Consider the following 26,743-nt stretch of genomic DNA (forward strand, 5'->3'; position numbering starts at 1 on the left):
TTTGGTTTAGCGGAACTGCATGTCCAAAAGCGAGAGCCCGACTCTCGTCTCTCTCTCTCTCTCTCTCCCCCCCCCCCCCCCTCATAACCGTTTTTTCTTCTTGTGATTCGTTTGTACAAATGGTTAATCGAGTTATCGCAGATCATTTCGGCTCTCCCGCAACGTCCTCCGTAACTCGCTACGAGATCCGAGACTCTGCAGGCGAAGCTAGCGTCGCGCATGCGTAGTAGTGGCGTCTTCGTTCCGGAGAGTGTAGCGGAGGTGGGAGAAAAGTCTATGAAAACTCCATAATTACCGCAATACGGGAGCCCCGTTCCCAAGGTCGACTAGAGCCAGGCGCGCTCTTTTACGGCCCTCGAACGAGGGTTTGTTTCTCCCTTCCACCGCAGCTCGATGTGACGATTGAGGCCCTACCCTTCCTGCAGCGCCTTAACTCCTCCTGAGGAGGTATCCCCGCAGGATTCTCAATATTGGCCATTAGCTTCCTGCCTTTGATAACACTTCGGCGCACACGCAGCCAAAGCCCGGCGGCCTCAATGCTTGTATGTCTGTAGTGCGCTGGCTGAATTTCTTATCTGCCAAGGACACATCAGGCGCCCCGCTTTTCAAACACTACACTGTTCACATGCGAGAGCCGTATTTAGTCTACAGGTAAGTTACCATCAACGTGTGTTTTTAAATATGCTCACTGACGAACTAGCCTTCCCGTTTATTTAAACCCTTACTCGTATAAAAAACAAGACTCCTAAATCACCTTTTTATGGTAAGTACACCACCGAAACTCGAAACCATGAAGTTAAGTACTGCTATATAAAATTATGTTGTTGTTTTTTTTGTTACATTTTTTATAAGGAAAGCTTTTTCTTTTTTTAAGATGGCTGCCAATGCAAACAGAAATTACCATGAACCGTTTTGAACCAGTTACCGTTATATTTTTTCCGGTTCAGTTCCAAGATGGCAACAAAGATTGTGGTTCAGTTCCGGTTCAGCTAAAAATAACGGTCCCGTTCAACACCCCGGCTGAGGCCTTCCTAGGAGGTCATGACGTTCGGGCGCAACGTGTAGCACACTTTTATTCATAGTGCAATTTGGCACAAATAGCGCACCACTTCCATTACTGCACTGGTGTCTGAAATTCAGGAATCAGTTACAAGCTTTGTGAATCACTTTCGTTCAACCAATGGAAGAAAAAAAGCAGCATGTTATGCCATTATTTCAATAGCTTTATTTGAAATAATCAAAACATTTATAAACATCAGGTAACATGCAAACTTTGTACTTCTAGAACACATGGCACTTCAATATTTTGTTGCTTTTTCTTCAGATAATTAACTCGCTCCAAGATACGAGTGCTACCTAGCGGCTGTTACGGAGCCTCTAAAACTTCCACACAGACGGCAACCAAAGAAGTACAGTGCCTTTTGAATGAGGTAACAACTAACTTCCCATGTATGTGAATCATTCTGGAAATTCATTCAGCACTTGATGATCTAAGGTTTTTGCACAAACCAATATGCAATAGGCTCTTGGTGAAGTCGATGTGCAAGCTGCTTGGCCGCACCCATGTAACACCCTTGCCAGTGCAAACCAACAGTTCCTTGTGGCTACTGCTAGAAATTGGCTCTAGGACTAGGTCGAGTGGCTATGCCAACCTTCGAAGTGGGTCTGTTAAGCAACAAATAAAAAAGGTATGTAATCATAAAAGGACAACACTTGATTAAAATATGCATTTCACAATTTCTTCGTTAACTTTAGGAACCAAAGTGCAAGTTACTTTTGAACATCAAATTTTCTTTAAACACACACGTATACTAAAGCTTTTGTGTGCAGTTAAATTACAAAGCTGCACTCAGTAAACCCTTATGACCAGTTTCTGGGAAGCAAAGGAAAAGTCATAATGGCACTTCCTAAATTCACTCAATACTGAATGAGTATGACCGTGTCTCCCATTCGACTTTGGAGCCAATGTCAATGGGCTCTTTCATAGTCTTTTCTATAAACTCTGCTTTGCCTTGACCATTCACCAGCACAATTGTGTGTGTCCTGCAAAAAAGAAAACATACCCTAAGTTACCCCCAAAACATTAGTTTCACATTTTTGCAAAGCATTCTTCTTTCATTGGGAATTCTTAGAAGAACTCTGCACCATTCTTTACCCAAGAAAAAAGCTCCAGATACCTTTCCTTTTCATTAGTGGTGCAAGTGGAAGTAACTAGCAAAGAATCAAAACGAATGGTGTCTAGTCACCATCAGTGACATTTCTTACTGTTAAGGAAGTCTGGAAGCACAATTTAGTTTGGAGGCTGTACATTGAAGCAAGGACTGCACGCTCCAAATTATCAAAATGAACCACGGGCAAGGTTTCAGCAACTGCTTCTTCAGGAAGCAAATGTCATGTCGTCACAGTTGCAAGTCACTTGTCAATGCCATTATTAATCATTATTAAACGTCCATGTTTGCCACTAACTGATCCTTCATTTCAAATGGGCTAAAATTTTCTTAAAGAAATTGAGAGTGAGAGATAATAAATGTATATTAGGGAGGTTGTAAAGAAATTGATCATCAAGTAACAATTATGTAACATTGTTCTAGCATGTTTGATTATCAAGTAACAACTGAAAATGATTATCAAGTAACATGTCACGTTCTTTTAGCCTCTTTGTTAACTGATGGTGCTCTTTAAATTAATCTGTAAATTAGTCACTCACAAAAGATACTTTTTTTTTTTTCAAACCCTGTAATATGTACCAGGGCAATGTTGTCAGATATAGTAAACATTGCCTCTAACCTGCATAGAGCTAGCACTCAAAGGCAAAAACTGAACGAAGTGGAAGGTTAGAACGGCAAGCTGCCTTCACCACGTATATATTCCTAATGTGGTGAAGCACCCTCAGCCCAAAAAGGGTAAGTAGTAGCAGGAAGTTTTGTGCAGCATTATGGGAGGCACAAACTCAGGTGCTTCGGGTTAGGAAGTTCTTTCCTTGGAAGAATGCTCATGCCAGCAAACCATATCACGAGGATACACTGTCACGCCCGCACTGTAATAGTACTACCCACACAAGCTATGCAATGAAATATAGTCGAAGCTTGATGCCAGAAGGTTGTGGTGGAGAATCCTGCACTCGGAGTGTGCTCTAATATTTGAAACAAAACTGCCCCAGTTGTGAAGTAGAGCCAAATGTGATAAAATGAAAACTTTTTTAAACAAAATAATAATAAAAAAACGAGAAAAAAAAAACAACTGTAAGCTGCTTTTACTGCGGCATCAGAAATATTCTAGAAAATAACAGTATTAAAAGGAGCATAGCTTTTACCCATGGCACCTTTTTGCTAGAAGTGGGAAAATAATTAAGTAGGGGCAGCTCTTTTGCAAACTTAATTGTGGCAATTGCAGTGATGAAAGCAGTATTTGAAATTTTGTAACAGGTTCTGTAACAGGCAAAATACTGGTTTGGAACAGCCCCTGACACTTTTGGATCAGATGCCAACATCTGTTACCACATCACTCGAAAATGAAGAAGTGACTTCATTGCTAAATAAGTTCATCTATGATAATGACTGAAGGTTTCTCTTGGATACTGGACCATATTACTCAGTATTAAATTTTGTAATAAGAATAGGTAGGGCACAAAAGGAACACAGCACCTTAGTTTTAGAAATAAGGTTCTGGTCAGAGTAGGTTCCATTTATAACGGGCACTCAAACAATGGTTGAAAAATGAACCATAGCACACTTCAACTGGGATAAAGCCTCTCTCCCCTCACATTTTTACACCCGGTAGTATATTTAGCCTTTAAATGTAATTTTTGTAAAATTATTGCAAAAACCAGGATATCTGCTAAGTATGTCTGTCAATAAAAATGTGCCGTCCCTCCTCCTCCTCGCCCTTTTTTAGTTTTAGGAACCGTACCCCACTCAAGACTTCATCATTATAAACTGCAAAAGCAGCCACCCACAAATATGAAAACCTACGCTTGTGTTTTATAAGATACAGTGCTCTTTAGTGGCTTTGAAACCAGAGTACAATGAAAGTTAGCTGCTCTTTTGATCAACAGCAGTGCGGGAACTACCTTGGCTATCACATTTATTCAAATATAGTTGGTTTTTTTCTCTTGTAGCAGTTTTTAAAAATTAGAGATCAACCTAAAATCAGGACCAAAGAAAAAGAAGCTAGACCTGGAACAGTTCTGGGCATAATTACCGAACCTACTGCATTAACCCAGACGCTCACCGATGTCAGCCACTGCTCTTAGCACTCTGGTACAAAGCGGTAAAAACGGATGCGGGCACTGGTGAGAGGCAAGACAGCGGCATGCAGCAGACATGATCGTCAAGTGATCACATCAGAAGTACGAAACCCTGATTTCTATCTTATCAGAGTAGCTGCCATCCTACTATCGCCGACATCGTCTGAAAATTTAGACAATGTCGGCAATCAACCCGCCAGCGCATCAGCCGGCCAGCGCAATTGACAAGCAATTTCTAATCCTCATTTCACCTTAATTCAAAGTGCAGCCGACGCTACGAGCCAATAGGACCAACCAAACAGTGTTAAAGTGCGACGTCATGGCATTCGTCCATCTTCCTGTGCATGTTCTTTCGTTGACTAAATCAGTGAAGTACAGCAAATGCCCCATGACTCACACTTTTAGCATGTGTGTTCATGCTCTGACCTAAGATGAAACAAACTATACGGTGAGTAAGTGAGTAGAGACGCTGTGAAATAAATATTTGTACCATTTCCTTTCCTCCTACTTCTCTCTATATTAGAGTCGACCCATAATAGAATATTGAATAATATTTTATTATTCAAATAATATTCTATTCAGTAATAGAATATTTTAATATTTTGCTTTGCTCATCCTGGCGAAGGTTTGGCGCAATTCTTAGCAAACATGGCATTTTGGCGCAAGATGTAGAAGACTTTCGTTCATGGTGCAATTGGGCATAAATTGCACAGCGTTTCCATCACTGCAATTCGTTGCATCCCTTGCCCTCTTTTTGAACTAATGAGCAGTCCTGTGCTAAGCCACAGTACAGTCAGAGCGATAGCCGCAACACGTAACGGCGAAGTTGTTGGGCATCGGCGTCACGTTCACGTACCGTGAAGTGCCTGAACAAAAGCGTTCAGAACAAAAATGGTCCTACGTCAGTTTCATTCCGAAAGCTTTTGTTTCTTTTTAGTTAGGAGCATGTGAAAGCGCGTCTCCCGGCATAAGCTCTTGGCATTTTGTTATTCGCTATTTCTTTTTATTCCTCCAGGGCATGTAGTACTACGAAGAATGGTATCACGCCAAACAGGAGAACATTGAGGCGACCTAGTCAAAGCTGTGGAGTAGCTCAGTGGTAATGCATTTGTTTCAAAAGCGGCGGCCCCAGGATCGAATCTCGTGGTCAGCAGGCGATCTTTATGAAGGATTTGGCAACATTGACGACGGACACCTAACGCCCTACTTCGCCAACTACAACAGACGTTATTTCCAGTGGTAAGAAGAGCCAATTACAGCTATCGCTGTAGAGAAACTGCAGCCATCTCGCAGCACACATAGTGGCTTAAATACCAGCCTAGAGAACTGTCTTGTGCCATATAGACTTTCCCAGTGTCTTTCTCTCCGTTCCTTTGTGCTCTTTTCTCCTCCTTTCCCAGCTGGCCAGACTGAATTCCCCAAAAGCTCTATTTCGAGGACATTTAAATCCTCCAGTCCACAACTGAAGGATTCACAACAGTAAATAAAAATCAACTAAGAGCTCATTAATTGCCAGCCTGAGTTAAGCCACAGCTATGATCCCCCAATTTTTAATCTATGCAGTGCAACCCCAAGGTCATAGACCAACTTCTGCTCCAATCTGCACAAGTCAAAATTTTCTTCACCTCCACAACAGTAGTTCTAGAAGATCTTGCAACCATAAGTACTAGTGATATTCTACAAATAGATCAACATGCGAAATAAAAGTTATGGCGCAGGCAACCTGGTGATGTATAGATAATAAAAAAAAAAAAGCAAAGACATGGAACACGCAAAAATAAAATAGGTGTGCCGCTGCGTTTGAGATGTCGTCCACTTTTTCTTTGTGTTCCATGTCTCAAATTTTGGGGTTTCTTTTTTCGCTTTTTCTTTATTAACTGAACTAACATGTGCACACACCCAGAACACCAGACAGCACCTGCAGACTGGCACAAACAACTTTTAAAATCAAACAGCTCCATGACACAGCCAGAGCTCTCTCCCCCATTTTTTGGACTTTGTGACAAAGTCGAAAGACTGCGTCCATGTTCGAAAATTTCCAATGCACAAAAAGAGCTTGCTGAAATGAATAAATAACACATGCAACATATAAAAGGGATCACCTCGTGCCATAGTTCCATTTTGGCAGAGCAAACTTGATCCGGTTGCGTATTTCCAGCGTGGCATCCAACTCCTCCGACTGGCTTCGCATTGAGTCATCGACGGGGTACCTACAACAAGAAGATGAGTGCAGTCTCTGAAGTCAAATGGCACAATGTTTTCGCTTAAAAACTCTTCGCAACGTCTTTACAAAGGTGCTTGTTCAGACCATGGTGTCACACCAAACCCAAACCGAAGCAAAACTGTTATTTCTGACCGAACCAGAACAAGATCGTAACCAAAATCAACCATTTAATACTGAACCCGAACCACAATGGAACCGTAATTTTATGTAGCAGTTTCCAGTTCACTGAAAAACGGTTTGGCATAATAAAATATGAGCTGCATCTTCTTGCGGGTGGTGGTGCAAAGACAACTAAATATTGCCGACGGTGGTGTCAGTGGCGCAGTTTGGACTAAACAAACGGCGGTGATCTGGAGACAGCTCAATATTAATGAAACAAAAATCTTTCCCGTCTATGTTAAGCGCGACTTGGCGGCGGTGAGTCGGCTCGATGGCATACACTTCTCTACCTCATTTCGCCTAATGATGGATCGCAAAGGACGCTACGAGCCATTGGAGCGAATTCATAGCTTGAAGGCTGCCATGTGCCCTTCCGGTTGGGCAGGGAGCGCGAAGTAGCATGACGAGCTACGAGCTACGGATTGGCGCAGGTAGCTCGTAGTTTACACCACGGAACATTGTAAAGTGAAATACACTATATCCGACTATGCCAAAGAAGCTAAGAGCTATTCTTTGTTTGTTTGTGTGTGCTTCTTTCCTTGCTGCTAAGATATGCTGCTCGAGGAGAGTGAAGCAAACATGAACATCCAAATGAAAAATGAAAGACGTTTACAATTCTCTGTAATGCCGAATTAGAGCGCAGCTCTTGAGGAAAAGGAGGTGAGGGTATGAAGTGGAGGGTTACGCAGGACGTCACAAGGGCAATATTTTCCCGCTAAACGTAGCGGGAAAGTTTCCTCGCTGAATTTAGCAGAAATATTTTCCCACTAACTTTAGCAAAAAAAGTTGATCGCCAATTTAGCGGGAAAATTTTGCCCTTGTGACGTTACATGCGACGTTAATATGGGAAACGCACCATAATAATACGTGCGGTTATGCCGACGACAATGGCACTCAAGCCGGAAACTCGCGCCTAAGAGCTGCGTTCTAAAACAGAAACTTTTAGCCTTTACACTCTGGTGAGGAAGGAAGACCAGACGACCTGTACAATGGAAAGTAATAGCCGGCTGCAAGTCGGCAAGCCAGAGTGGAAAGGCTGCCGCCATCTATGAGCGACGGCGGCAATCAGATGCGTGGCTTGCCGCTGACGCTCATAGATGGCGGTAGGCGCCCCCAGAGTTTGGTGTCTTCATTTCTTCGTGGGGGACACGATCCTGGGGAAACTAGCCCTTAACAGCTCCGCTGTAAAAGCCGATGGCTGTCGGCATGTTTATTTCGCGGTGGAAAAATCAGGAGGCATTAAAAATCAGGAGTGCCATGACAAGCGCTACCCACATTGTGGCGCCGTACGCCGGGACGATAATCATCCAGAGCACCCTGAGCCCTGGACGCTGCCCGAATAATTTTTGAGTGTGTGTGTGTTTGTATTTTCTAAATGCAACATATCACCCGTTTTTTTATTTTATTTTCGTTTTAACTTTTTTAGTCCACCCTTCACTCTCTTCCTCCACTTAAACTTGGTCATTGTTTAAAAAAGGTGTTTGAGGGTGCGGAGTAGGTAGTTTGCAGTAGGGTTGCATGCTACCGTCATGGTGTCACTGCACGCCGGCTGATTGACTTCACATGTGAGTACTATACATTGGCACTGTTTCTGAGTGCCTGTATGACCACTTAATTTGGATAAAACAATGTTTAGAATAAAAAGTCAAGATCATAAAACGAAATTAAGCATATACTGCCGAGACTAGTTATAACGAAGGCAACGAGAATTGGAAATCAAATCACTATATCTGCTTCTTCGTTATATCTAAACTGCATAAAAGTAACAAGCAAAAAAAAGATAACACGGGCAGTCACGGGCACATGCTTATCGTGCCTGCAGAAAGTAGTCGAGGCTTCCTTGCACATACCCTCTGCTAGATCGGAGCTGCTTGTCGCCAACTGCGAGAAGCTCTGATTGAGAAAAGATTCCGCAAGTTACGTACAGACCGTGGGGACAGCTGTGATGGCCACCGCGGAGGATGCCGGAGGTGGACGACACTCTTTACGTTCATGTGCACTTTGTCGAGGATGGCATGCATTTGTTTTAGAGAGATTGCCTTCGTCCTCCCCGTTGAAGTGCCGGCGGTGCCGGGACCCCCCATCGTTGAGTGGCGATGATTGGCTGAATCAGTGCTTGAGCGAAGTTAAGACTATTATTGTGCAGAGAGCGACCCAACTGACCAGTGATGCCAACACGGAAGACGAAGCAAACAAAGAAGCGCAAACGGCACTGAGTTCACGCTGAAGTTCGTGTTCAATAGGTAGAGAGCCTAGAGTTAAAAGAGGGGGCAATTGCTCGATCGGGGCCATGTGCAAAACGAGCTGCAGCCTACAAGAAGTCAAAACTCAAAAGCATTCACCGTCTGCAAACGTGTCCGCCTCTCCAACTGGTTTCCACGCCACGCTGACCACACGACAACCAAATGCAGGCACATTTGTGCCAATCTGTTCCGGAGACGTCTGCCATTAAATTGCAAATGCTCTCCATGGTTGAAGTTGCTCCCTCTCTTAAATCTAGGCTCTCTCCTTGTCTCCGACGGTACATTGTCGCTGGCGCATTGAACGCCCTGGCACATCACAACGGCTTCTCTGCATGCAATGTGAAAAAGATGCTTCCCAGATAAGGAGTGGTGAGTGGACGACGATGCAGAGGCTGCCGCCAGTGGCCTTTGCAGCATCATCTGTGGCCCGTTCTGGGTGGCTGCTCAACCGCAACAGTAAGGTGCGGAGGTCTGTGACTTGGTAAACTTCCCAAATTTCAATATTTTTTAAATTACCGCAAAATTTCTTTTCGCTATATCAGTGGGAGCTGCTCAATTCCCTTCGGTTAAAAATAGACACAAATACATTGAAAAAGTGCAAACGGGAATGGGAAATCGTGATCGCTTCGCTGTAGCCGCTATTTCGTTATAACCGGTCCCAACAGAATTTGTTTTGCTGTCCTCATTTACGCAGAACGACTTCTGATGACTTTTTTTTAATGCAAATGATGTTGTGTTGAACGCACTTTTTCTTAACTGGGAGCTGTGGACCTAACTTTTTAAGAACCAGTTTGAACCAGATTGTACTTGGCAGAACCGGTAACCGAACCGTCATATCAAATTCATCACTGGACTGGAACCGAACCGGAATAAAATGCTAAGCTAACGGACCCAAACCAAATAACTGGTTAGACTCCCTGGTTCAGACTAATATAGAAGGCTTTGGATAGGAAACCATGAGAAAACGGTGAAGCTAGCATTTTACGTAGCTGATAGGCAGATGACGTCAGCTATAACGGTAAAGTAGTGGCTGCTTATATTTACAGAGTCTTGTACCGGGTGCTCCCCAAGGCATTTCAGGTGTCCAATGAAGAGGAAAGCGCTCGTCTTTACTGGGATCATGCCAGAGGTTTTCCCAGAAATCGAAATTAGGGGGGGGGGGGGTATTGAGAATAGAGAAGTCGTTGCAAATTAAGGGGGTGCCTTCAGAAAAACAAGGGGGTGTTCACCCCCCAAGGCGGTGTGTAGAGAAACCACTGGATCATGCCCTCATCTCTTGCACAGCGTGTTTCCAGGAGTACCTGCTATGTGGCACTAGTGCTATAGATCTTACCACTAACAAAGTCTGCCATACACAGATGAATCTGACATGCAGTGGCACAAGAGCTGTCTTGCCTAAAATGCTGCAAAAGAAGAGCTACAAGAAGAGAATCAGCGATTGTCCATAGACAAAAGTTGAAACTTCAGATTCTCTGGGCACTGGAAACCAATGTGCAACATTGATATCACAACCACAGTAGAATCTCCATGATATGAATCTCTAGGGGGTCGTGGAAAACCTTTGTATCATCCGAAATTCGTACGATTGAAGAATGAACCAAGCCAACACAACAAAGCAAAAGAAATGCATACTTGATGTTTATTTGCTCCCTACTCATTGGCAAACAAGTCTCATGTTTTTTTAGGGTCTTCCTTTCCATGAGGTTGCCCAGTAGACACTTTTGAGATCTCTAAAATTGTGTGCAAGAGTCTTCACTGATGTTGGCCAAGCTCGCGATGCGCCGCACAGCGTCGAGTGTGTGCAGCATCTTGGCCGTCATTGGAGGTTACTCGTCGTCTCCTTGGGTGCTGTCATCATCGTCACTACTGGAGCTTCCCGGCCGTGACGCTGTCATGTCATCTATGATATTTTCGACCGTCCTCAGTCCACAAATCACAATATCGTTGTCTGCGGTGACAAAGTCGTGGGCAGATTCTTCAGTGCCAAGTTGCTCCCAGTTTTCTATGTCCGAGTTGTCCTCTTCTAGTTCTAGAGATGCAAACACTGTAGGATTCAGAAATGCATACTTGTGGAAGCAGTTTGCAATAGTGCTTTGAGTGACGCGGTGCCACAACACAGCAATAAAGTACAGGGCATACAAGAGGCTTATCTGGAGGTCTTTGTCTTGCCAATTGATCTCTGCGGGGAGATGCTCACCAGTGGCCCTTTGAAATGGTGCTTCATATTCTGGATTATGTCAACATACGGCAGTTATTGTAGTTGAGGTAGGCGAGAAATTCTTGAAATTCTGTCATCCAAGCCTTTTTGTTTGCAGGGCAAACCTCTCATTGACGGTAAGCTTCAACTTCTATGAGCCGTTGGCATTACAATAATAGAGGATAGTGACTTTCCGCTTACTTTTCTGGCCTCCCTGGCAAGTCCAGGCCTTAAAACAAGACTTTTGAGTAGTTGGACGTAGAAGAGGTCAGGCCTCGCCAGTGCTGAATTTATCCCGGGCTTCATGCCTCACAACCAGCGATGGTAGCGTTTTGGTCATCCAGTCGCTAACAACAGATTCTTATGTTTTCTTGCCTTCTCCGTATACACTTTTATACATCAGGCCATGCCTCGCTTTAAAACTTTAAAGGCTTGGGAGTTCTCAATGCCGAGAGACAGTTCAATATCGCTAGCTTTCTCTCTCAGGACCTTGCTGTCAATGTTGACGCCAGCCGCCGTGGCTTCTTTAAACCACGTCGAGAGGATTTCCTCGAGCTTCACATGCTGTGCTGTCTTCTTGTTGCACATTCTTCGTGATCAGTTCACGCTGACCGACAATGGCGTAGAAGGTCGACGGCGCGAGGCCCAACTGCTACGCTAGGTCAGCATGTTTTCTTTTGGAGACTTGGTCAACCTTTCCCACATTTTTAAGCATATTGAATGAAAGTGCCTTCCGCTTGTGAGATATCATCAGCAGTCCTCGATTGCAACCTATTCAGTTTGCTGTGTTGGGCAGCCTTTGCATGTTTTTCAACTTTTTACTTTTGGTTTAAACTTTGCATGCACCTGTCCGATTCATCGCTGCCACGCCACGCCAACGAGAGAGAAAGAGGAAGAAGAAACGAGGAGTAGAAAGAGTCAATCGTCTGCAAGCGTCTCCAGCCCTTGCTCGACTCATCTTCCTTAGCTCACGCATGAACATGAGCAACCAACTTGTGAAGTATGTGCAGGAGGCTTCCTCCATTGAATTGTAAATGCTCTCCATGGTTTCAGTTGCTCCCTCTCTGAAATATAGGCTCCCTAACAAGGTGATGGTTGCTTTGGTTGGACCAGTTGACCCCTCCCACGACCGTGGCCACTTTGCGCAACATGCAACTACGTCGTTTTTCAAATATCGCTCGAGTGACTCAAGGTTGCTCGCTCCAGAAGGTCATACCATGTGACAATAACGGTAGAGCAACGCTGCATCAGTTTTGGGGGCTTGAGCGAGCGCTCGTTCGTCATACGTGCTCTCTTCTTCTTTTTCATTTTTTTAGCACTCTGCTCTTATAATGAATCAATACCAACTGGCCCAGTATTCTACATCTCTGATGCAGGTAGGTTTTTGCATTTTCAAATGCCCATATGCCCTCTAGAGTGAGATTGCACCAAGTTTGGAACACGGCCACGGTTATTCAGTTCGCATGCGACTGCCAAGACAACTTTACCACCTTTACAGTCAACCTGAGTGGTGGGGAGCACCGGGCAGTGCCTGCAATGTTTACCTCAAAGTCCCTCGATATTTTAAAAATTGAGAGACTTTACCTCCACGAGGTTGACACTTTTGTTCATACCACCTATTACGGCCCAAGAGGGCATTCACACTAGTGTTCCGAAATGTAACGCATTAAAAGAAAAGCTTTGTGGTCAGAGTTTTTAAAAAATTTGTATCACTCCTAAATTCGGATTAACCGTGATTGTATCAACGAGCTTCTATAGTACTTGTATTCAATCCAATATTTTTTGTAAGTTATATTTAAGCAGTGATAAATGTTCACACTAGCAGAAGCATAATCTGTACATGCTTAAGACAACACCACAATATAATATGAAAGTCTAAGGCAAGGCCATTAGCTAAATTAGTAAAATAATAAATGTTAGTTTTTAAGAAAAAAATAGTATTGTTGCATTTTCTGGTTGCCCTTTCCCCGGAGGGTTCATCTTAGCAGCACTTGAGTGTAAACAAAAAAAGAATTGCAGCTTATGTGAATTCTTAAGATACAATACGTTAGACTTATGTCAGAATTAAACCTAGAAAAAAGAAATAGATATTGTTGCCCCAAACATAGTTTGATCAAACAAAATAATGTCCCCACGTTTGTAACGTTTAGATGCACGCCGAGTGTAAAAAAGGCCCATGTCAACCAAAGCCGAGAACAATGAGAAATAAGAAGGTAGATCTTACGGAGTTGTATCCTGGAGGAAGTCAAATAACTTGCTGACAAGCGTCTCCCTCTGAGAAAAAGAACAGTTTTCTTTGACTATGGCTTCAAACATCTGCTTCCCACCGGTGACTTTTGACCAGAAGTAGGGAGGAACGCTGTTGCCAAAAGCGTGGAATCCTGTAGAGAATGATTACTAACGTGAGACACAAGTGGAGCTAGTCTTTAGCCAGAAGACATGCATGCCCCGTTATACATCAATCAGACTATTGCGCGACAGCCCATGAGACACTTCAGCACATTCTAAAGCAGTTGGCCGGAAGGAAGTACACAAGGCCTAGTGTACCAAAGGAAAACGGTTGCGAACGTATGTAAAAACATGTCCAAATGTCAAATCAAAAAGGCCGTTCTAGAAACTAGAAGCACTCCCAACACCTTTGGGCCGTTCAACACGTACAATCAAAAGCATCCGAGGCACTTCGGTGTCCACCATTCGTCACCTTGTATGACCCTCTGTAGTTTCGTAGAAGTCTGTTAGCACATTAAATTGATGGTATGCTACTCTACGTATATTGGAACACTTCCCCTCTATATAATCCTGGTGTAGGACTATAGTAGGGATAGGTGCAGGAAAGACCACTCTAAAACATTATGCCAGTACTGTCAAAATATAAACTCAATGTTATTTACAGGCTGCAAAGTTAGCATATATAAAAGAATTCATCACAAGATAGTAAGTAACCCCTTCCCCTGGAAATCTGCTCTATGCAAACAATGTTCAATCCAGCTCCCTAAAACATGACAACCCTTTAAAAAAATTGTAAAGACGAAATTCGCAAAAATTATACTAAACTGATGCAATGCAAACTATATTACGTCAAATACAAGCAAACTTTTCTTTTGTAAAACGGGCCTCGAGTTCCAGGGAGAGTATGTGGCTAATCGATTGCTGACAACATTAGCAGTATCATATGCAAAACCTGGCATCATAAAAGCTCTATGGTTTGGCCTATGCCAACAATACTCATAACTTCCTGCAGACCTTTCCTTTAATTACTTTGTCGGTTGACGATCAACAGCCCCATACATGCCGACCGCTACCCTAGCATAACCAAGTTGGCAGCACACACAGCTCCCGTGCGGAGGCAAGGGGTTCGAACCCTGCCGCCCTAGTTTTAGAATGAATTTTAGGACTGGTTTCCGAGCCTAGAGTGTCACAAAGAGTTGCTACAAAAACATAATAACATGGCCAGATCCCCATCAACAGCCACCAATTGTCTTTACAAAAAAAAACAAAAAAACTTTGTTTCTCGCTAGGAATTTAGCCTCGAACCTCTCCCTCCATAGTCTGACGCTCCACAACCGCACCAGCAAAGCATCGCACGTCACAGGCACATTTTTGTGACGTGCGTCGGAAGCTTAAACTACGGAAAGCATCCAGATTTCAGCCCGGAGAAGTCTCTTCGTTTGCTGCCACGGTCAAAGATCCCGCACCGTCGCAGACGGTACCGGCACACCACCCACTCCGGCATGTCGAACTTGCGTTCGGCGGGAGCGGTTGTTTGTCGCTTTTGTACAACGAATGGCCGTGAGCAAGTGCCGAAATCCCTAGACCGCTCAAAACCACACACGTGAATATGAGGAAACGTAGCCTCATATTCTCTGGCATGGGCGCACGGCGTCGCTTAAACCATACAAACAATACGAACAAAGAATTTGCGACTGCATGACTGGAGGCTTGCGAGCAAGGCCATTCCGGCGACAATCTTTTTTAGAACGTTCCTGTCCAGAATGTTCTCGACGACATAACCCGAACAAACGAACCTGTAAACGGACGCACCAAGTCGGCCGCCCTTCCGTCGCTGTCGCAAGACATAGACGCCCGTTTTGTTTTAGTTGCAGGCAGTGGCGTAGCAACCGGGGGAGTTGAGAGGCCCTGGGTACCAGACGTCCCAGTCACGTAACAACACCCGGCACCCCCCCCCCCCCCCCCCCTCCCCTTCTCGCTTTACTGGTTGGTTGCGATATCGAGGAGTGAGGGCGAGGGGGTGCTACGAAAGCCATAAGCCATAAGGGCCCCGATGCCGGATGGCCTAGCTACGCCACTAGTTGCAGGAAGACGTTCACCCGATTAAACTCGCATTTACGAATCTAGCTTCGTCTACCTGGCGCACACCCCCCCCCCCCTCCCCTTCTCGCTTTACTGGTTGGTTGCAATCTCTGGGAGTGTAGGGGGGGTGAGGGCGAGGGGGTGCTACGAAAGCCATAAGGGCCCGGGTGCCGGATGGCCTAGCTACGCCACTAGTTGCAGGAAGGCGTTCACCCGATTAATCTCGCATTTCCGGGTCTAGCTTCGTCTACCATTTTTTATTCGTTACAGTGCCACATACATCTGAATTTTCCTGGCACTGTGGTGCCTGGAACGAGACTCTGACCAGTGCTTGAATCGCCTCCGGAAAAGTAGTCCCTCGTTTCCGCCAAACCAAGTAGTAGAAGTGTCACGCCGTCACCGGCCACGATCCTGGTGGCGTCACGGTGCCGAGGGATGTGGCAGATGTCTGTTCTGCTGGACGTGACACTGTGATGACAGTGACATTCACGATCGCCCATGCTTTTTGTCGGCATTTCTACGACCAACCACCGGGATTGCGACGTTCGACAGCGTGACACTCCGGCTTTTGCCATGTCGTTTGCTGCCCCTCTGGGATCGCTTTCGATGTGTGGGCGAAATAGGATGCTGAGCACACCGGTCCGACAAGATGCGTTTCAGGCACCTTACCGGCACCCTGACACCAACTTCCATAGTTCTTGCCGTCCGGGGTACAATGGTACGCAATATATGCGCACAACTTCGGTTACGCAGAGGATGCTAAAGCGCAGAATCATCGAAAATAAGTTAGAACGTATTTAGAAACCAAACACAAACCTGGGTCTAGGTGGGTAGGTGCACCCTCTTGAAGATTGGAGTAGTAATTTAGAAAGCACTTTTTTTTAAGTGGTCTGTAAAGAGAAGGTAAGGTATCAGAAAGACGGCGAGAAACTTTTGTTGCAAGTTTAATGGCGCAGCTGCTCGGTCTGCTTTTGGAACGACTTGCAGTACATGCCGCCAATATGCCGAGACGAGGGAAGCTATGCCAACTTCTGCAACGGCACTGCGAGACTGGGTATGCGGGTAGAACACGAGAGAAAGACATTGCCTTTCTCTCGTGTTCTACCCGTGTTCTACCCGATAAGCGAGCGGTGGGTAGCCAGTCAGAGCAATGGGCAATCAATCGGAACGGTGGGCTTAGTGTGGCATAATCGAGCGGTGGGCGGTCAGTCAGAGCAATGGGCTCTGACTGACCGTTGGGGCGATCAGTCAGAGCCCATTGCTCTGACTGTCGGAGAGTCAGAGCGGTGGGAGGCAAAGCCACTGCCGCCCACCATGGGGAGAACCCCAACTCCAATATATAATTGTTTTATCATGCCACACTGCAGGCCATACCAGAGAGCACCAAGAGGCATGTCGGGACGTATATCCCACTTACTTTGTTTCTACTGTGATCAGAAGGAATCCATTGTAGTCATTCCTCTCTTGCATCAACTTGTTGAGGTAGGTCTCGCCATCTTGTGATGACTGCACAAAGTCAACCACGAGAAAACCTGAAATAGAAAAATTAATTGCTTGTATAACAACAAAACCCGCAATTCTTGAACATTTACACACAGCGGTCATAATAAATTAATATAATCCTCCATGGGGATGCCACACTGGTGTTTTTATATGCCCATACTACATCCTTATTAATATTCGCAACACCAGGTCGCCGCTCGCCCTCTCGCTAACGAACGAAGAACCAGAGGGGCGGGGAGGCAGCGGCGCGGAGACGGTGGCAGGGACCGTCGGCCTAGGTCTGTGAAGTCGTTTTAGTGAAAAAAGTGAGCGTGTTAAATTAGCAATTATTGTGCTCCGCCTTGCAACAGCGTTGCACGAAAAAACGGGATATCTAATTTTATTAGGAACTTTTCGTATATCGCATACTCTGCGGATTTCTGGAATTGTGCGTGGCCGCCAACTCAATCTGTGCTCAATGTGTCGGCAAACGCTCTCGCTAATAATGTAGAGCTCTAGTGTACGGTCTATGAAAAGTCTATTCTTTGCCCTAAGTAGGAAAATACTCGTCGCGCAACGGTATATCGAGCAATACACATCGGGAGTGGATTCGCGTTTCAAGGCCCTTACAAGGAACATGGCCATTTACTCCAAGCACTTTCAAAAGACAAAATATGCATACTTGCTTTTAAGTAATTACAAAGAAAATGAATAAATGCTAGAAGCATTTCAAGCGCGTCTGTGCTAGCCAGCCGTTCGTGACGAGAGCTCAGAACGGGCAGTTTGTGGTGAGAGGGGCCGCAATGTTTAAAATAACACAGTACAAAAAATGTATGGTATATTAAAATATTTATTTTTGATAGAGAAATAAATAAAACCACTAAACACGCCGACTGTGTTAATAGGCAGTTTTAGCTTAGCGTTACCGCAGGCTACCATTGGCTACTGTGAGCACGGCAACACTTCTGGCGTGCGCTGAAAATTATGCTGCAAAGGTACAGTGCAAGCTTCCGGTTGCAACGCTACACTGCACGGTAGCCTGCGGTAACCAACTTCCTATCAATAACCAGAAAGCAGTTCGATCACGTGTTGTAATACACTAGAATCGAGATGGTGAGCAGCGAGTTGTGAGTTTGACACGAAGACATCAATACTGCGAGCGCTGCTCTTCAAGAGCTTGACGGTCAGCGTGCGCGGCTCACTTTCTAGAGCACAAATGGCCAGGCAAAGCGCAAACACAATATCTTCATCATCCTCAAAAATATTCTGCCACAAAAAGTGACATGGCCGGTGCCTAGAACTCGCTCGCCCACCACAAAGCTTCGCAAGTTTAGGTTCCTGCAACTTTTAAATATCGGCATGATTGTTTTCCTAACAGGCATCAACATCTCCGTCACCTGTAATATGATCCTGCACTAACTGCCTTGCATTATACTATAACGCCACCTATAACTATTACGGCGTCACCAGGTCCACTCCGCAGGAGGTCGACCCCGAATGAGTCGACGACGTGCAGTATGAGCCAAGCTACACCACCGAGCAACTTTGCCGAGCCTCCACGCCTGCATCACGGTGTAGGAAGGCTCTTTAGGTGTGGAGATTCCGCTCTCCTCCGCGACCAGATAATGACACCCTGCGCGCTTGGCTTCACGGAGCCACCCCCAGATGGCGCCGTAAATTTCAGGCCATCCAACAGCGCACCGGGCCGCCTGTGCTAGCTGCCTGCTCAGGGTGCAGCTTGCTTTCCGGTGGCTAAGGGTTCGCGTACAATGTGGTATGTAGGTGGGGCCATTCAACTATCATCTCTCACAGCACACTGAAGTTTTCATAACCCAAAAAATGGCAGACGGACAAACAAGAGTACCTCCCTAATACGAGCCGACGCGGCGGTCTACGAGTGAAAAAGAAATATCCCTCTCCTGTAGATAATTTCTAGCCTAGCTTACATTCCGTCGTTTGTTTCTTCAGTAGCGCAATAGTAACGTCGGGAAGCGTTTGTAAAATGAATAAACTCTGATTGTAGCGCAGGTAAACGATAACTTGAGTGCGACCGAAAGAAAAAAATGCACAAAAATAAAGAATGATTAGCACAAACTTTGTTAACGGATAATAAGGAACTGAATTGCTCTAAGCACTGTTCACATGACTTTTCTAAATATAAATAAATATATATATATATATATATATATCGGGTTCGCTAATTACCTTTGATTCACTGGACTATTAAAAACACAAAATTTTTTTTTCAACATGTGGGGCAGCTAACGCGATTATTCTTTTACATTTTAAGGCAGCCTTTAAGTCCTGCTAAATTGAACTGCTGGCCGAATTGGCACAAAGTTATACATTTTGCACGCAGAGGTTAATAAAAGCAGCATTCTTTGAAAGGTTCACTTTGTTAGTACACTTACATTTGCATGTAGCAGATTGCAGCAAAGGTTTGTAGTAACCACACTCGTCCAGTAAAGCAAACCGGTTTTATTAATGGCACTTGTGATATAAGTATAATAATAATATCATCACAAACTTAAAACAAAATCGCTGTAAAAAAACCGTGGTTAAAATATTGTTTAATTAATGGCACACTCTATAGCTGCTTTTGGAGTTCTTTGGGGGGATCGGGGGCCGAGTGGTCTAGCGCACACCAGCTCGGAGCACGTGGAGCGAAAGCTCGCGCTGCAGAACCCAGGGATCCTGGGTTCGAGCCCCACACCTGCCCGTTTCGATCTGGATGAGCATCGTACCGGCGTGCGGTCGTGTATCACTACTGCGTGACGCACGTTAAAGACCCCAGGCTAGCGGTTTGTACCGCACTGGCTAAATTTCTCATCTACAGCTGGGAGACTCGTCGCCCCTGTGAGGCAGACCAAGTTCTAGGCTGTATAAACACACACACAACCCAATTTTTTTTTTTTGAGTTCTTTTCCACATTACGAGTCGCACAGTCGGGACTCTTTCTTCTTTTCTCGAGACTGCTTCTATAAATCTCGTTTTTTTCCTTTGCAGTCCTGTCGCATTTAATGCGATCCGAACCCTTTTGCACGTTCGACCGAAACCGGAGAAGCGTCTGCCTTCCACGGAGGCATCTGCATTCCACGAGAACGCCAGACAGAATCCGACCCTGAACAGATGGGCAGTCTGTTGTGTCTGCGTCTACTGCATGCAAGACAATCCCCTACCAGGCTCCTTCAATTTGGAGAGAACAACGACAGAACATGTGACTGATCCATTCGGCAGACGTCTTTATCGTGATCGTCTCTTTTACTAGTATTTTCATGTCGTTGTTTTCCCTTTCTAAAATGTTTACGTTTCCCCAGGCTGGAGAGCAGTTGGCGCATTCATTCAAATGTTTGGCTTTGGATCTTTGGTTTTTACATTTCCTTTATGCTCGGTTCACCATTGAAAAAAAAAAAAAAAAATTAAAAAAGTTGGAAACAATTAGAGGTGGCGTAAGCAATGGGTGACTTAGCCCACGTTCCGGCTATATGCCACCCTATTCCGGCGGAGGGCCGGCGACCGGACGGCCTGAGCGTTTTGGTGCCCTCTAGGGGCAGGCGGAGAAAACATAGGAAAGGAGGGGACGTGATGTGTTCGCCGTTCCGACGGGGCGAGGAGGGGAGTCTCCACACCTAAAGAGCCTTCCTACACTGTAGCCTGCATGTAAGTGGCACTTGGTATTCTGAAAGAACTTCCCGTTGAACCCTTGATCGTCTGACATTCAGGAACTTTTTTTGGTTTCGTTCAACGGCATCCAGAGTGCATCGGAAGCCAGAGCATTGTGAACTCTGGTATGTTGAACATTTATGGCGGGTGTTCCGGGGGCTGCCTGTGCCTCCGACTCAAGATGTAGTAGTTGTAAGCGTGACTGGCACCCATGCTGTCAGCATGCAGGTCTTGAATTTTAAAGGATCAAGCCCCGGCTTGATCTCCTGCGATGACGAGTAGCGGCGTGAGCTCGGTCTACCGGCAATGACTCCGCTGGCGATCCCCTTTGGCTCTCAGGTCGGCAGGCGCAGCGGACGCCCTCTGTCCTCAGATTGCCACGAGCGCAGTGTCTTGTTGGTGACCCCTGTTTCCCAATAAACGCTGTTGGATACCGGGGTCATTGTTTCTGACATGGCACTGGCGAACCCGGCGCAGACTGCCCTCGCTGGTAGCCGTTGGCCGCACGGTGGGACGGGCATCGGGTTCCTCTTTGAGCACCCGTCCCCAGACGTAAAGGAATGCAATCACCACAACGTATCTGAAGACTTGCTTGACCTACCTCGGCCCTTCTTGGTGGCGTCTATGATGTTTGACCTCTGGAGGATGTTGAGGAGTGCAGCTATGCGGCCGGTCTTGGAGACTGCTAGCCAGGTGCCGCCTTCTCGCCCTTTCTCCTGGTCTCGTCCTGAAATCAATACCAAACAGAAGTTTTTTTGTTTTGCATTGTATTTTTTTAAAGGATCCGTCACTAGGCACTGGCTATGAATCCTGGTCACTAGGTGGTTGTCATTTGTATCGCTTTGGTAACAATAAAGAAAGAAAAAGTTCAGAATACTTCTTTAGAGCAGTGAAACAAGTATAGAAATTGTGAACAACATTGAGGAAAAATGAAAAGACTAAAGAAAAGAGTATTGTTTTTATTATTAAAACGTAAGCAAGCCCTGACATTCCGCACAAATTTTCAATGGGCAATCACAGCTCGTACATCTTTGCTAGAACCTCAACAATAGAAAGTTACTTGCTCTCTTAAAGGAAAACTCCGCCGATTTTTTGAGCTACCTAATCCAAAGGCATAATCTGAATGGAGATGGCTTCCTGATTCCGAAATGCTATCTTGTTCTCCCAGATTCACTCTGGTTAATTAAAAAAGTGATATTTTGTTTGCTGCCGAAACTGCAAGATCGTTCTCCCTAGTTTTTCCCCAGTTTTCCCCGCCACCCAAGCTTGACGTCACTGGTGGGCAGCGAGGAGCGTGGCCGGCAGTCGGATGCGCTCGCGCCCGCCTTTCTCGCGCCTAACAGCGAGAAAATCTGGGCGTTCGTTCTATTTGAAGTTAATTATCTATATTTGCACAAAGTATGACCTTGGCCTACGTGCTAAACTATGAGAAAGCAAAAAAAAAACAAAAAAAAACAGGTGCATTCGGAATTTCAATAAAACCGTTTTTGCAACTCGGTACGCTCAAGCCGTGGCTCGCTAGTTTCGTGATATCACTAGTAAATCCACTTTCTTTTTATTCGAAAATGGCTGGTGAAGAAAGATCAAAGGGTCATGCAATACATTTTTTTACAAATTGCCAAAGCACCACGAAAAATGCTCGGAATGTGGGGACAGATGCCCCACACGCTCGTATAACCTGAAGGAATGTGTTTTAGATTTTCTTTAGAAAAGTTAGTGTTGCAGATGCCATCACGTGTAAACTACTCTTGTGGCATGAATATGCTCTTTGGTGCTTAAGTAATTTAACAAAAGATCCCTATGGACCATTTCTGAAAAGCGCTTCTGGTCGATGCCATTTTCAGGGTTGGTGCGTGTGGTACGTAATTTGCTTGCCTTCCAAAGCGACGAACATGTGCGTGCTGGTCTGGGACCTAACAAATGTAGACTGTGACTCTCGTAAACAATGCAATGTATAGAATGGAATGAACTGCATTCATGTAGATAGGATGGCAGGTTAGTGATCATGAAGATTGTGTTAAAATGACAATTAAAAGAACTCTGCAACCACCAAGCCAAACATCAAAGTGCAATGGAATGCGTAAAAAATACATAATTACACTGTTCATTTTCAAATAAAGATTATTTGCTTCAAGATACAATAGTGCGTAAGGTACAGAAAGACATCATAAACTTTTAATTCAAAATAAGTTAACAAAAGTTACTCAAAAAAAATATGGATCCCCTATTTTTACTTTTTTTTATTTTTGAAGTAGAATGCAACACGTTCAAACACCCATCCACAAGAGCACATCAGAAAGGCTAATTATATATAAGATTTTTTTTTTTTTTGAAGTTTGGTCTAGCACAGTTTCCATCAGCTGTAAATTTGCATGACTCCCCTCAACGACATTAATATTTTCATGGTGTAAAAAAACTGTTCAGCCCTATATGAAATTTCTCAGCAATACAATAGATGCTTTCCTAACTTCCTCTGCAGAGAATATTGCACACCAACCATTTGACAAACCAGGCAAAGTCTCTGTCGTATATTAAAAGGGCACTCAAGTGGTTTTTGGGGAAGCTACTTTTTGGTGCGATGGCATTAACGAAGTGTCAGTGAATGAGTATCTTCAGTTTTAGAAGGCAGAACCACCTATTAATCATGCAGGAATAAAATATGTGCGGACTCTTTTCTGTTCCTGCGCCGACCAATGAAATGATCATATGTTTGAAAATTTTGGTGGCCTTTGTAAAGTTTCGCTAAAAAAACAATTTTCAGTTCATTTAGATATGTTGTGCATGATAATTTCACAAGATGTAAAATAGCTCTAGTTTAGAATATGCGATACTGCAATTATCGTTTCACAAACAAGGAACCCGGGTTCCTTATTCGTCCTCGGAACCCGAACACGACTCCGAAGCGCTGCTATCGTCCACATCGCACGTCGGAGTGGCGTCATAGGAAATCATCCCCACGCCGGCTGTCCGCCGAAGAATTTCAACCTCTAACGGCGTCAGGTCCACGAGCGTAGAAAACTCTGCCATGATCAAAGCTCAAATGACAAAGAAGTTCGGCCAATGCGGCTACCTCGGACCTCGGGATCACTGCGCGACGGAGCGTCGTCTAACGCCATTGGCCCCAGATCGTTTTGATATGCGAGCGGTGACCAATGAGAGTGGTTTCGTTTTTGGATGGTCTGAGGGTTGGTGGCCTTCAATTACATTTTATTAAAGAAATAATCACTGTATGACTATATTTTTTTGGTTCTTAAAGATACTTAGGGCGTCTAGATTCAGTTGTCATCATCAAAACAAAAACTCAAAAACCGCTTGAGTTTTTGTTTTGATGGAGCTCAACACCTGCTCCATAAGCCTCTGTAATAGCAGACAGGAATAGCAATATGTCGAAAGTCGTGTCTAAATTCAAACTTGGACTTTGTTTAGACGTTTCACTTCTCGTCTTCAACATATCGGCCGCGTGAGGGGAACTTCAATAGTAGCCCGAGCTAGATTCGACGTACGAAACAGATATAGTGTTCATAAAAAATAAAAATAAATCACTGAAGCAATAGTGAATAACAAATGTGACTGTGCAAAATGTCAGCTATAGTGCTAGATTATGTAAAATTTTTCTCGATGTTATTAGCGCTCTTCTTTGGACGGATGTCGTAGTGGTCACTGCCGGCTTGAGTTTGCGCTTGCCGCTCTTGAAGCTGTTCCAGCTGCTGAAGGATACTCAACTTGCAGCATGCGGCTATAAAGTATTCCGAGCAAAAGTGAAAGTATTTCACGTGACACTAGTTCTCTTGGCACACAGCTTGCGCAAAAGCACCTTGACGTAGCCGGCCTCCATTGCTGCCGGGGAATGCATTTTTTTTTCTCCCACGAAAACAAGGGTAAAGAAAAAAAAGCTTTTTCTTGGCACTGTTTCTACAATCTATCACAAAGCACAGGATTGCTACCCATTGCAACGGAACTTTCTACCTTAAACCTGCGCAAAAAAATCTCAATCGCTGGCACCCGGAATGCCACTTCGCGGCTGCCTGAGTCACTCGTCCGCCTGCCCACCAGCAACCAGAGGTCGGCATTTTAGGTCGCCCTCACTCACCCTCACCCTCACAGCCACACTGACCTAAGCCCCTCACTCACCGTCACCCTCACAGCGACGCTCACCTTCAGCCCCTCACTCACCCTCACCTTCACAGTCACGCTCACCTTCAACCCCTCACTCACCCTCACCCTCACATTCACACTCACCTTCAGCCCTTCACTCACCCTCACTGAACCTCACGGCCCTCACGCCCCTCACCGCCCTCACGGCCCTCACGCCCCTCACTCACTCATGGCCCTCACGCCACTCACCGCCCTCACGCCACTCACCGCCCTCACGCCACTCACCGCCCTCACGCCCCTCACGCACTCACGGCCCTCACGCCACTCAGGCCAGCTTCAGATGGGGCGATTTCGCCCAGAAACTTTACGTCACAACACCAGCAGCACGCGCCGCCCGCGATCACACGCAGCAACCAATTGCTGCAATTTGCCATCGGCATCATAACATTTTATTTTTCTTGCACTATTTAGACACAATTACGCGTTATAAACGTGTTTTTATGCATTTAAACCTCGTTAAGGGATACTAATGCACCTTTCTGAAACAGTTTATTTCCAAAAACGATAAATTTCAAGCCATAACCAAGTCCTTTGTTGTCATCATCACCGGCATGAGGTATCATGTGAAAATATAGCGTCCCTGATTGGATGCAGCCGCTTCAAACGTATTCAAATTGCTCCGAGTTGCTTGCTTATTTCGAGCCGGACCCGACCTCAGCAATTCGTGTCGATCTAGGGAAAGCTAGAGAACAACCCGCCATTAACACCAAAATTGCCGAGAAAGATGCTCGATCTGAAGGGGGCCCCACGCACTCACCGCCCTCACGGCCCTCACGGCCCTCACGTACTCATAGCCCTCACGCCACTCACCGCCCTCACGGCCCTCACCGCCCTCACGCCACTCACCGCCCTTGCGGCCCTCACACCCTTCATGCCCCTCACGCACTCATGGCCCTCATACCCCTACCGCCCTCACCGCCCTCATGGCCCTCATGGCCTTCGCGGCCCTCACGGCCCTCACCGCCCTCACAGCCCTCACGGCCCTCACTCACCCTCACACTCATGAATTTTCCTGGTTCAGAAACTCACTCACCCTCACCTCACCTGTGAAGATGAGGGTGAGTGAGGGTGAGTGAGGGCCCTCATGAGTGAGGTTTGCCGAGGTATGCCAGCAACGTACGCAAGTAGGGAAAAGTAGGGATTTTTCATTGTTGCCAGTAGAGAGTCGCCTCCTGGAACCCTAGCGGCTGGCGTAACTTCAAAATTCAATAACTTCACGGAAATTTTTTTTTATTAATATTTTGGTTATTAGTTGAGATACGGTTATTGATGCGGTCTGCAAATTTCCAGCCAAATCGAAGTCTAGTACCAAAAAATCGGTAGAGTTCCCCTTTACAGTAAATTTCTTTACTCCAAACTTGCACTTCCGACAAATGCTAAAACCACACAAGTAGTCACGCTAGAAAAACCAGGTGCTAGTTCACACTTGTTGCAGCTGGAGGACTTTCAACAAATATCACCCACACATGTCACCGAGGCAGTAATTTTGGTCTGGCAATAATAAGGTACAAAAAATTTGTTTCTTTTCAAAGCACTCTTTAAACAAATGCTTGGTCCAAAAATTTTGTAAAAATACCCCTACCCCAACATTTTGTGTTACCTTCCAGTGAAAAGAAACAATACAATCACTACAAAAATTCGGAAATTGTCTTCAGTCTTTTTTTTAAACAGCATGAGATGTTTGCTGTTTTTTTTTAAATATGCAAGGTACCCCACAAGACAAAATTCTAATCCTCCTGCGAAATGTTTCCTGAACTACGAGCACAAAGGGCAAAAATTGTTAGAGAGCAAAGGTTTCGTCCCACAACTTTCACCTGGCTACCTGGAGTTCACACAGCCTCAATTAAAAGGCCAGCCACCGACACACCAAAAAAAAAATATTAATTTTTTCATGCGAGGCGAATGAGTGGGGTGTCGAGAGACTACCCAATTTATTTTTTAATTCAAAGTGGCATACCATATTTTCCAATTTATAAGTTGTGTTATTTCTTTTTAAATTTTCGTTGGTGCATTTGATAGAACGGTGTGAGGTGCATTTTTTTTTAATAAGTATGGGCCTTAAC

At 45.1% G+C, this 26,743-nt stretch overlaps 1 protein-coding gene across 1 annotated transcript; it reads right to left on the reverse strand.

Moving 5' to 3' along the window:
* Nucleotides 1-1,205: 1,205 nt before the first annotated feature.
* Nucleotides 1,206-21,554, reverse strand: LOC8032211 (transport and Golgi organization protein 2 homolog). Its single transcript, XM_040209549.2, has 7 exons — nt 21,544-21,554; nt 21,127-21,365; nt 16,798-16,912; nt 16,197-16,270; nt 13,294-13,450; nt 6,349-6,456; nt 1,206-2,043 (listed from the first exon to the last, which is right to left on the reverse strand). Exons 1-7 carry the CDS (start codon nt 21,552-21,554, stop codon nt 1,914-1,916), a joined length of 834 nt encoding a protein of 277 aa, XP_040065483.1. The 3' UTR covers nt 1,206-1,913.
* Between the last annotated feature and the right edge of the window lie 5,189 nt (nt 21,555-26,743).

The sequence above is a fragment of the Ixodes scapularis genome, unplaced genomic scaffold, assembly GCF_016920785.2.
Source record: "Ixodes scapularis isolate PalLabHiFi unplaced genomic scaffold, ASM1692078v2 ptg003374l_1__unscaffolded, whole genome shotgun sequence".
NCBI lineage: Eukaryota > Metazoa > Arthropoda > Arachnida > Ixodida > Ixodidae > Ixodes > Ixodes scapularis.

Excerpts from the sequence above, each read along its gene's own strand:
- LOC8032211 (XM_040209549.2), bottom strand. Across the intron at positions 16,913-21,126 it reads CGCCACCAAGAAGGGCCGAG|GTTTTCTCGTGGTTGACTTT; the intron begins GTAGGTCAAGCA and ends TTTCTATTTCAG. Across the intron at positions 16,271-16,797 it reads CTGATCACAGTAGAAACAAA|ACCACTTAAAAAAAAGTGCT; the intron begins GTAAGTGGGATA and ends TTCTCTTTACAG.